An 11284-nucleotide genomic window follows, 5' to 3' on the forward strand; every position below is an offset into this window, starting at 1 on the left:
CAGCTCAGCCCACCAGGGGGCGGGGCTGGCTGGCATGTGGTGCTGGGGGACTGAACCGCGGTCCCTGATGCTTTGCCAAGCTTGTTCCAAGTAGGTGCCTTAGACCACTGAGCCATCTCTCCAGCCCCTATATTTCTTGATATTTGCGTAGACCCTGTTTCTGTCAGCCCATAAAGAGCTGGCAGTCCCCATGTGATGTAGGCCCTGAACGACGGTAAGCTTTTGAGAGATGCTAAGTGAACAGGAAAGTGACACTGAGTGTGATAAGGAACATAGTGTGACCTCACACTCCGGGGGCCCATCTGAGAACTGCTGGACTCGTCCTCTAGGGCCCTGTAGGGGAGGAGCCCAGTGTTTTTCTAAGGACAATACGGGCTCTCTGCAGGATTGTGGGGGAGCATACATGGAAACCGAAATCATCCAGGGGTTGTTGGGACCTGGAGACCAGGGTGCGGACTGCTGTGGTAGCGGTGGGGCTGAGCGAACCAAGATGCGCCCGGAGGATGGAGGGACAGGACTTCCGGGGAGGTTGGCAGCAGGGGCCCCAGGAGCACAGGTGCCCTGCAATTCTTGAGCAACCATGTAGGTAAGGTAGCATTCTCTGAGGAGGGAAGGAGAGGGGGCAGGCTGGAGGATGCGTAAGCGCTTCATTTTGGATCTGTTAAGTGAGGGCGTTAAGCAGGTTGGCACTTACAAAAGCGGTATCGAAGGAAGTCTGGCCTGAAGCTGGGAAGGCAGAGCTGCTGGTGGAGGAAGCCAGACTGTGTGAGCTCAGGTAGGGAATGCCATGGAGGACTGGCATGGTTTAGATGAAGAGTGTCCCAAAGGCCACATGTGCTCGTAGCTGGGGCCTCGGGAAAGTGATGCATGTTAGAAGAACACGGTGGTAGACAACAGGCGGGTCATTGTGCACGTGCCCTGGAAGGGTGTATGTCCCTGGCTCCTCCTTTTATTCTCTGCTGCTGGCCACCGTGACACCAATAGCTCTCCCCTGGCTGTGCTCTTCATCTTGGAGCTGACCAACCATGGGCGGTAACTGCGAGCCGAAGTACACCTTTCTTCCTTTAGGTTGTGGGTGTCAGGTATGATGTCCCGGGGATGAGGAAATGGACTAAGACAGGACCAAGAAAGTGAAGTCTGCAGCCAAGGTCTCACGGCACCAAATTGTTCCTTCTGTTGTGGGCATAGACCTTGCCTCTTCATGGGGGGTGTCTTCCTGGGGCTAGGAGGAGTTGTGTTCAGGCACGATGAATGTGATTCAGACCCTAGGCACGGCTTGTCCTGAGGAAGCAGTCATGGTCTGGACTTTTTTTTTGGTGGTGGGGGAGTGGGGATCAAACTGAGGACCTTGCACTTGCAGGCAGGCGATTATGCCACTGAGCTTTCTCCCCAGCCCAGCAGTCATAGTCTGATTCTGTAGTCTGTTCATCTCTGAAATCCTGATCACTTCCAGAATTGTGCGCCCCATGTTGTATAAGACTCAGATTTTGAGTACTGAGGGATAGGAAAGCACCTAGAGAAAATAAATGGGAGCTCCAAAAGCCTTTCCTTCCTAGGAGACCAGGAGCACCCAGTACTCAGGGCTGTCTGGTATGGTGGTTGTGGTTTCTGACCTGGCTTCTACGCTCAGCTCTGTAAGATCTGGGGCCTCGCCTTAATTGGCTGTTCTGTCCCCTGACTTTCGTGGTGATTGCTGGCGAAGTCCCAGGTCTAGAGTGGGCGGGTGGTAGAATGCCTTGGTGATTCATGGTGGAGAATGGACAGGGGGTAGATACCGGATATGTGGAGGCCTGAGCTGGTGCATGTGCATGCACAGCTGATGTGGGGGGTAGGAGAGGATGGGTGGTTGAGTGGGTGGCCGTGTGGTGGGGAGAATGCTTGGGTAGCACAGGGTGCAGGATGGATGGGCTGGAGAGTACAGGGCAAATACACACGTGCACGTGGGAGTCGGAAGCAGGGTGGATGGGTGTATCTGTCAGTCACTCAGCAGGGGTGCAGGATGGATGGGTGCAACGTGAAAGATTTGTGGGTGCAGCACCAACGCAGCACACAGCATTGCTCAGCACGTGTTGTTGGTCCCACTTTATGCTTCCTCCTCGCGAAGCCAGGCCTGCTCTAGTCATGTTCCAGAGGGTCGTGGTAGCCAAGCAGCATGGCCGAGGCTTCCCCGCTTCAGCCAGTGCCTGGGGCTTCTAACAGGGCACTGGAGGGCTTAGAGCTATTCCCCGGTGGGTGCAGCAATCGACAGCCGCTCAGGTGATTCCTGTTCTCTACCTAAGAGTTCCGAGGCAGGAGCAGCATTTAAATGCACCGCTGGGTCAGTAGCCTAGGTGCTGGCTGATGCCTCACCAGCCCTTGGCCAGAAAAGCAAAGATGGGATCACACCAGAAAGTGCTGTGGAAGCTGGGGGAGGTGGAGGTGGTGCACACCAGTGATCCCGGCCCTGGGGAGACCGCAGCAGGACAGAATTTGAAGCCCACCTGGGCTGCCCTGTCTCAAAAAAACAAACCAAAATAAAGCACTATGGGACTTTGCCCAGAACTTTCTCAGTTGTGTTTTCTTCATTTATAATAAACCCCAGTCATCCCCAGCTGTTTTATTTTCAAAACATACTTTGTTCGACATTTGGGTATCAGTGAATAATTCCTTGATGTTATGTTTATCTTTATTGTGTTCAAAGCTAAGTAGAGAATTTCTCAAGGGAAAGTGGTTGTGAAACTACCTCAGGTGTCTGATTCTGTGCTGCAGGAGTCCGCTGGTTTCACCTATCCCCTACCTAAGTTCCTTCCCTAATTTAAAAAAAAAAAAAAAAGCTTTTTAGAAGCCTGTCTCCCAATTACATTGGTTAAGACCTCTTGAAAATTGATAGGACAGGCCTTGACAAGTACAGCAAGTGGCTAGATTTTCTTGCCTTTTGTTGTCCTAGAGCTAGCAGGGCCCTGGGACAATGAGCCTTCTCTTACTCTCTGACTTTGGGTTCTTTGTCCTCAGATCCTGCAAGGCCTTGTCGACGTCCGTATTCCTCATAACAACTTCTACCGGAAGCGTAAGTGGCACTCTTTCTGGTTGGAACTTGGTACAAATGAAGCTTTATGGCAGCTTCTGTCCTTTCTGAAGCCTCTAAAACCTTGATGTCTTCTGGGCCCGCAAAGGCCCTGTGGGTGCCTGGCGGTGACTATGCCGGCACGCAGCCCCGGTGCCCAGGGCACAGGCAGGCCCGCACACACTCACTGTGTTTTCCTTTTCTGCAAGTGTTTTTGGAAATCATCAACGAGAAGTCCAGATACTGTCTGCACCAGAACATGGACAAGATTAAGGTCCCCACACTGATCATCTGGGGGAAGCAGGACCAGGTAGGTCACAGTGCCCCGCAGAAGCCCGTGAGAAGAGCAGGCGGCCCCTTATAAGTGAGCCTCATGGGCGGTTCCTGTTGCCGGGAAGAGGAAGCGGTGTGCCGGCCTGCAGTGTTCACAGGGGCAAAGTCCTATGGGCCGAGAACAGTGACATTTGACTTGTAACATGAAAGGTAATTTAAATTGGTTTCTACTCCTTTTTTATTTTATCTGCTGAGTGCAGAGGCGTGTATCTGTAGTTCAGGAATCCATATGGGGTTCCAGCCTGTGGTGCGGCGCTGCAGTGGGCTGTTTGTAGCATTAAAAGCTCTAAGAGGTTTGTGGCACTGACTTAGGAGTTCAGGACCAGTGTGGAAAGCCACGGGAAGATCCTGGCTCAAAAAAAAAAAATGTCAAAGCCATGTACTCAAAAAACCTTAAGATTACCAAAAGGTTTATCATGAAAATGTTCTCTTCCACATCCCAGATCCTTGAGACTTTTATTACCTTACATATCTTCCTCAAACCTGAGGTTGGCACATGCTCTGTGAAGGGCTGGATAGTAGCTATTTGTGGCTTTGCAGTCCATGCTGTTAGAGCTGTTCAATTCTGGGCCGGCCAGGGACCAAGGTTTGATCCCCAGCACCACAGGCTGCACCAGCCCTGCCCCCAGGGCAGCTGAACCAACCGGTCACAGAGTCCAAGCATAGTGGTGTATGCCTATAACCCCACCGATGGGGAGGCTGATAGCAGGAGGATCACCACGAGTCCAAGCTGCATAGTGAGAGCTTGCAACAACCAAATACATTTAAAAAAAAAAAAATTCTAGGGGGGCTTGCAGGTTAGCTCAGCCATTTAAGCACCTGTTCTGGCAAACCCAGTCAGGTGCAAGGGACCCAAGTTTGATCCCCAGCTGCGCCTACCTGACCAGACCCATCCTTAAGGTAGCCTGAGCCAGCCAAAAAAAAAAATCCTTCTTTAAAAAATTCTAGATGTGGGGCCAGAGAGATGGCTCAGTAGAATAAGCACTTCCCTGGCAAGTGCAAGGGCCTGAGTTCAGTCCCCGGTTCGGCAAAAAAAAAAAAAAATTCTAGATGTGAAATTCCCTGGTCAAAAAGGTATGTTTAGGGCTGGTGAGATGGCTCAGTGGTCTAAAGCACCTACTTAGAACAAGCTTAGCAAAGTACAGGGACCGCAGTTCAATCCCCCAGCACCACATGCCAGCCAGCCCCGCCCCCTGGTGGGCTGAGTTGGCCACACACACACACACACACACACACACACACAAATAAAAAAAAAAAAAAAAAAAAAAAAAAAAAGTATGTTTAGGGTTTTAATAAGTCTCATCAGATAGCCCCATATCACTCTGGTGGGGCCTCTATAACCACCATAGCAGGGTGGTTTAAACAAGAAAAATGTAGTTCTCCTGGTTCTAGAGGCTGGAAGTCTAGGTCAGGGTGTCCGTGCAGTTGGTGGTTCTCTCGGAGGCAGGAGGGCGGGTTGTCCTCCATCCTCGCGCCTGGGCTCTGGGCCTTGCTGCCAGGTTCCTACTGCTGCTCTTCTCCACGGGGCGCTTTCTCTGCTTGCCTCTCTGCCCAAATGTTTAGGGTCTGTGGTGATTGCCTTCCCTTGTTCCACCACGTGGAACAAGCACAGGACTGGAAACTGTAGCTGAGGGCAAGGGCTGAAGATTCAGCAGCAGCGGGTTTTGAGAAATGGAATGAGGGGAAGGGCCCTGCTCGCCACCCAGCCCCAGCCGAAGCAGCACATCTGGTCCCGTCCTCACGTGACTGACAAGCATAGTTCTTTTCCACTCACTGTGTAGCCCAGGACGGCCTCAAGCTCAGAGCAACCCTCCTGCCTCAACCTCCGTAGTGGTTAAATACGCTGCAGCATGGAGAGTGCCAGCCAGAATCAGCCTGTTCCACCACTTACAATTGTGTCACTTGGCACAAAATAACATACCCTTGCCTTGCCTCCCCCTACTTCTGTGTAATGGGCGTGATTATAGCAGTAGCTTCCTCAGGACTCTGAGGGCTCAGTGAGATACAGCACATGTAAACTCTTTTGTCCATTGCTGGCCCAAAGAAGCACATGATAAATATTAGCTGTTATTATTTTTATTAGCATCAGCCACATTGTAGGACCCATCCTATTCCAATGTGCCTTCATCTCAACTAATTACCTCAGCAGTGTCCCTGTTTCCAAACAGTGACTTCTGGGGGCTGGGAGATGGCTCAGTAGAATAAGTGCTTCCCTGGCAAGCGCAAGGGCCTGAGTTCAATCCTTGGTTCCGCAAGAAAAAAAAAAAAAGTAACCAAACAGTCCCTTCTGAGGTATCAGAACGAAGGGTTTCAATCTATAGACTTGTGGTGTCCATAATTCAAGCCAAAGAGTCCCTCCAAAGAAATACTGATTTATACTTCCATAAGCTCCTTTTCTGCTTGTAATGGCTTCTTAGAAATAACATCCTACTGACAGCTCTTCATAAAGTTTGAAGTAAGAGGAGGCAGTGATGAACGGAGCCTTTCTAAGACTCCCTGGACAGATGCAGCCGCAGCTGGAGTCCTGTGCTACTGAACATTGTGAGGAGAAGGCAGTAGAAGGAGCTTTTCCCCGTCTTGGTTGGTTTCTGTTGCTACTACAAAATGCCTGGGGCTTGGTAATGTATGAATCCCAGAACTTTATTTGGCTCGCAGTTTTAGAGACTGGAAAATCTAACAGGAGGAGAACAGCATTGCCAGGCATCTGGGGAGGGCCTCAGTACTACCTCGCAGTGCCTGGCGGGCATCACCTGCGCACCCAGGGCGAGTGTGCCAGGCAGAGCTCACTATAACAAAGCCAGTTTCTCAAAAGCACCCACTGCTGTGATAGTGACATCAATATGGTCAGGAGGACAGAGCTGACATTTGTTAATCCATTCACAATGGTGGGGGCATAGAGTTTCCAAAACGCGAGCTTTTGGGGACCCCAAGTGAAAGCCTCTCAGGGATGATGGAAATAAAGACAGGAGTTCATTCAGGCTCTGGTCACAGATGGCCTGCGCCAGAGAGACTGAAGGAGAAGCCAGCCACGTGGTCACCACATGTGTGGGGAGCGAGGGAAATGTTGTCTCAGGTCAGCCAGCATGGCAGAGTCCAGGATTGGGGACAAGAAGAGGAGGGCTGCATGTGTCCCTTCGCCAATAGTCAAATGACTGAAAGAGACTCTGTGTGCCTTGGCCACAGAAGCAGGCCCAGGCTCCCCAGCGGGGAGTCACTTGACCAGAGACAAGAGCCAGAACAATAAAGGCCTTTCTTCAACACAGAGATCTCAAAGGTGATTTGGGGCTTTTGGGGACCAGCCAGGAGAGGCCGTCACCCACGGTCCTGTGGAGACGGTGCAGAAGCAGGGGCGCTGGCCTGGCCTTGCAGTCAGGAAATCTGCACTGTAACCTTGCCTCAGCCCTTTAGCAGCTGTGCCCGGACAGCAAGCGCCCAGCCCCTACAGGTACCCCACGATTACCTGAGTAGTAGTGGGGCTCCAGTGAGCTAACAGCTATGAAAGTGATCCTTCTCTGGTTGTCACAGAGCAGATGTTCCACCTGACATGCCCCCTGCCTCCGACAGCTGGCCTCCACCCCGTGTCCAGGATTTCTTCCTGGGCACTGAAGTCTGCTCTGCTTCAGGGAAAGAGCCTGATTCTGTGGGCCTGCTACACATGCGATCGGCTCGATGCCTGCATGGAGGCCCGAAAGCAGGGGCTTCGGTGGCCCTTGATTTCGTGGTCTTCTGCCTACCAAACTCTCTGGTTCCTATCATGCTGCCCTCGGGGCTCTCCTGGCACTCGTGAAGGGTGTCTTCTCCATCCACGCCCCTCTCCTGTGCTTTCTTATGCCCAGGATCCTCCCTCAGCAGTGTCCCTGACAGTGTGGTATGTTGGTTTTGTCCCCTGTCCACTATGCACCACACTGTACCTGCCCTGCAGCTGGGGACTGTGTACTGTACTTTCCATCTTGTCATTGCTGGCAGCAGTGTCAGTTGCAGAAGGAAACAGGAGCGTGCTGGACACTCCCACCAGACAGTCACAAACCCCCACAGCAGTGTGGCTTAGTCCCTAAATTCACCCCAGCTGCCTCAGCTCTGTGGGGCCTGGATGGACACTCCACTCAGAGTACAGCGAGATCCCCCAACCTCTGTGTGCTGGCTCATTCCCTCTCTGTTCTGGCAGGTGCTCGATGTGTCTGGGGCAGACATACTGGCCAAGTCAATCGACCACTGCCAGGTGGAACTTCTGGAAAACTGTGGGCACTCGGTGGTCATGGAGAGACCCAGGAAGACAGCCAAGCTCATCACTGACTTTTTAGCATCTGTGCACAGCACAGGCAACAAGAAGCTGGACTGAAGCCCAGACAGCAGCTTGCGTTCTGCACATAGCGTCCACTCCTGTCCCCAAGACCTGATGCGGCCACCAACCACTCTCAGGGATCCTGCCCCAAATGCATCGGTGTGCCAGCGTCCCTGAGGAACCCAGGCCCCTGTTCCCATTCTCTTTGATTCCATAGAGCTTCAGCATTCCCAGAAAATCTCCAAGATCCTTTTCTCAAAATGGAAACTCACATGGAACAAAATAAGAAAACCCAGCCCTGAAATCTCTGGAGAAGTCCTCAAGTTCATGTTGCTGACAGGCTTGTGCGAAGTGGCCACGCTGAGCCGTGATCACCCAGGACATTTCTGTAAGACATTCCCTGGACTCTGAGGTGGGAGGTGTTTTTGTTGCTTCAGGCGTCTTCCCGTGCACGGCCAGTGGCTCCTCCGTAGGAGTGTAGTCCTCGTTCACCGCACCCCTCGCTTATGTCTAGTTTAAGTTGTGCACAGAGGCCCGTATGTGAATGCAGCCCGTCAGCCATAGATGGAGGAGGAAGACTGCAAGCTGGGGAGACGTTTCCACCTTTCCCACTTAAGGGAATGGCGTGTGTGCGGCACGCTGCTGTGGTGTGGCCTGCCCTGCGCTGTCTGGACAGCAGGACGCTCCGTCCAGTGGGTGGCCCGGCACCCATGGGTCAGCGTGCTGTGAGGGAACCTAGATGCTGAACGGGAGCACAGGACGGGGTGGGTTTCCTGGGATCATTTATTATATTTTAAAATAGGACTAATAAAGCAATAATGTTTTAGATTTCTAATCAGAATCAAGTTCCACACTCAAGCAGCTTGGGCCTCTTTTCTATTTTGCTGTGTTCCCGAAACCCCTTGGATGTAACATACTAATTTGTTAATGAATTCTGTGAATTCTGTGAACAGTAATGTGATTGAGAGTAAGTCCAAACAGCTGTAAAAGTGACCACAATGGTGTGAAATAAGTTTAATAAGTCTGCAGGAACTTCTAGATGGTTCCCACTGTGGAGCTCCTGATTAAGTGCAATGTTGGTAGTTTTTCTGTTACCTTTGAAACATGTTTTGAAAAGTGAGGCTTTTGGGCTGAGGTGTGACTCAGTGGCAGAGCACTTGCCTGGCATGTGCAGGGCCGTGGGTTCAGCTGTCAGCTTTGCAAACTACAAATACAAATTAAGACATGTTCTACAGGCAGTGGAAGCTTTGGCTTACAAGTTGATTGGTTTCATTTTAATAAATCCTGTTTACAGCTGGGTGTGGTCTCATTCCTAGAATCTCAGCACTCTGGGCTGGGGCAAGAGGATCATAAGTTTGAGCCTAGTGGGGCAATTTAGTCTTGGGTTCAACCTCCACTATCTCTCCCCCCAAAAGAGAAATCATGTTGCAGTTTTTATTCAACTGCAATACATCAAACCCAGAAGTCATTAAAGTATTGTATTCCTTTTGACTGTCTTCTTTTGCATTTAAGAGCTCTAAATTTCCCAGGATCTTTATTTTTCAAATCTTCAGCCTGTAGCCACATAGTTCTGCAGACAAAGTAAGAGGAACTTTATAGTTTAAATGGAAATCCAAGAACTGGATTGAATGTTTTAACATTCAATTAAGGAAGAAATAGAACAGATATTAAGGACAAGAAGATACAAAAATTGACATCAAACTTGTTGGATGCAGCTAAATATATATATATATATGCGCAGTAAATTGAGCTTCTGTGTCAAGAAGCTAGAAGAGACATAGTAAAAGCCAGAGAAAAATGGAACATATGAAAACAAAAATCAACAGAGTAGAAAATAAAGTAGATGTTTTCCTTCCGATCTCCTACATTCACCAGCAATTTCAGCTTGACTTGAGGGCGTCGGCTGTTCTCGGCCGGTGTGGGTGGGGAAGGGTGGACTTCTCAGGATGGCTGGCAGGCCCAGAGCTGGGCCGTCTCTCAGAGCTGCAGCCCTCCTGCCTACGCTCTCAGTAGCTTTCCTCTGTGGGGTCCTTAAGGGAGGGTGTGTGCGGGCAGGTTCTCCACAGGCTGTGTGTGGCTCATGCCCCTCCACTGTCACCCGAAAACCTTGCTTGCTTATAAGCCATAAGCAGAGACTATGAGGTGTTCCTGGCAAACCCAAGCAGGACTTCAAGGTTCTCCCGTGCCCTCCCAGTCCACCCCTCCAAGTCCCTTGTACCCACTGCTTACCCTGTGATTATAACTAACCTGGTTACTGCCAGTCAGCTGGTCTCAGAAAGACTCCACTGCACCCGGTCCTGTGTGCCCTTGGTGGCAGTCCCACATGAAGAAAGGAGTCATTCATCACTTCCTGAAAAGCCCCAGAAATGTCTCAAATAACGAAAAGCCCCAAGAAACTCAGCTGGGCTCTTGATAGTGTGTACTGTTGGGGTTGGGAGCTTCTTGGCTGATGTGGACACCCTTGGGGGGCAGGGTGCTGAAGGAGCCAAGGGAGGGACAAAGGTTCAAATTCAGTTTGTCATTAGTCTGGGGTGACACCAGGAGTGACCAGTGTAACATGCATCAGTTTGATCGTACTGCCTGTCTCTTCCATCTGAGCTCTGGTGAGAAGAAATTTCCAGAAAAGACTGGTGATTGTTAAGTGTATCAGGCTGGGACAAAGGATTACCTGTGATAACTCTGGTCACTTCGTGGTGCCTGTCTGCCTGTCCCTGAGTCAGCTGCACACAGCACTGCCTGCAGACATGCTCCCTCTCACAAGCCTGGTTCTTGTGAGCTGCCATCTTATCTCTTCCAGTGTTGCCCTTTTAACCACAGCCTGGACTTTCTCAGCCATATGGAGTAGTTTTCTGAGAGGGTGAATAGTCCTAGACAGGCAACAGAGATGTCTTCAAATTACCTGCCAAGATAAGGGCCAGAGTCAAGCGGTGGGGATGCAGGTCTGACATTGCTGTGGCCCAGTGTCACTGCTGTCTGGGTTTCCTGTGCTATCCCTGGCTTCATCTGGGAGAGAGGACATCTGGCTGGCTGGCGTTCCTGGCAGCTAGAGGGCAGCCCCTTTAGCTCGGATCCCTGAGAAACGTTCCCTTCCTCCTTTGCTTTCTAGATACTTGGTTCTAAACCCGCACAGCCGTGAACAGCAACCTGAGGCCATCCCTGGGAGAATGGAGGATTCTGACCACCCCAGTGACCCAAGGCAAGGCTGGCTGTAAGACAGCTGGTTGCCCCTGTAGGACAAACCCCAGCAAGGCTGTCAAGATTTTAAACTCACCAAGCCCCTCAGGGCCAGACCTAATTCAAATTCAGTCTCCAATTCAGCAGGGGGTCCATGTGTTTACATCACTCTTCCTGCAACACTCCTGCTGGCGGCAGGAGCAGGTGAAGGCCTCTGTACTGCTTTTTTCTGTTTGTTTTGAGACAAGGTCGCTCTCCGAATTCAGGCTGGCCTTGAATCCACTATGTAGCCCAGGGTGGCCTCAAAGGTGTGGCAGGCCTCCTGCCTCAGCTTCCCGTGCTGGGATCACAGGCACATACCACCACGCCCAGCAACATCCTGATCTCTGCTGGGCAGTACATGTGTGGCGCCGCTGCCAGGAAAAGAGATCTCATTTCTATATATATATATA

At 51.1% G+C, this 11284-nt stretch overlaps 1 protein-coding gene across 6 annotated transcripts in view; it reads left to right on the forward strand.

Annotated features, from left to right (window-relative positions):
- Positions 1–8953, forward strand: part of Abhd6 (abhydrolase domain containing 6) — a 42429-nt gene extending 33476 nt beyond the window's left edge. For all 6 annotated transcript variants that reach the window (XM_023715686.1, XM_004631668.2, XM_023715687.1 and 3 more), the window contains 3 exons: positions 2992–3046; positions 3253–3353; positions 7542–8953. In XM_023715686.1, coding sequence (XP_023571454.1) covers positions 2992–3046; positions 3253–3353; positions 7542–7715 — 330 coding nt within the window. In that variant the 3' untranslated portion in view covers positions 7716–8953. The remainder of the gene's footprint in view (positions 1–2991; positions 3047–3252; positions 3354–7541) is intronic.
- The last annotated feature ends 2331 nt before the right edge of the window (positions 8954–11284 follow it).

The sequence above is a fragment of the Octodon degus genome, unplaced genomic scaffold (assembly GCF_000260255.1).
Source record: "Octodon degus isolate 3935 unplaced genomic scaffold, OctDeg1.0 scaffold00043, whole genome shotgun sequence".
Taxonomy (NCBI): domain Eukaryota; kingdom Metazoa; phylum Chordata; class Mammalia; order Rodentia; family Octodontidae; genus Octodon; species Octodon degus.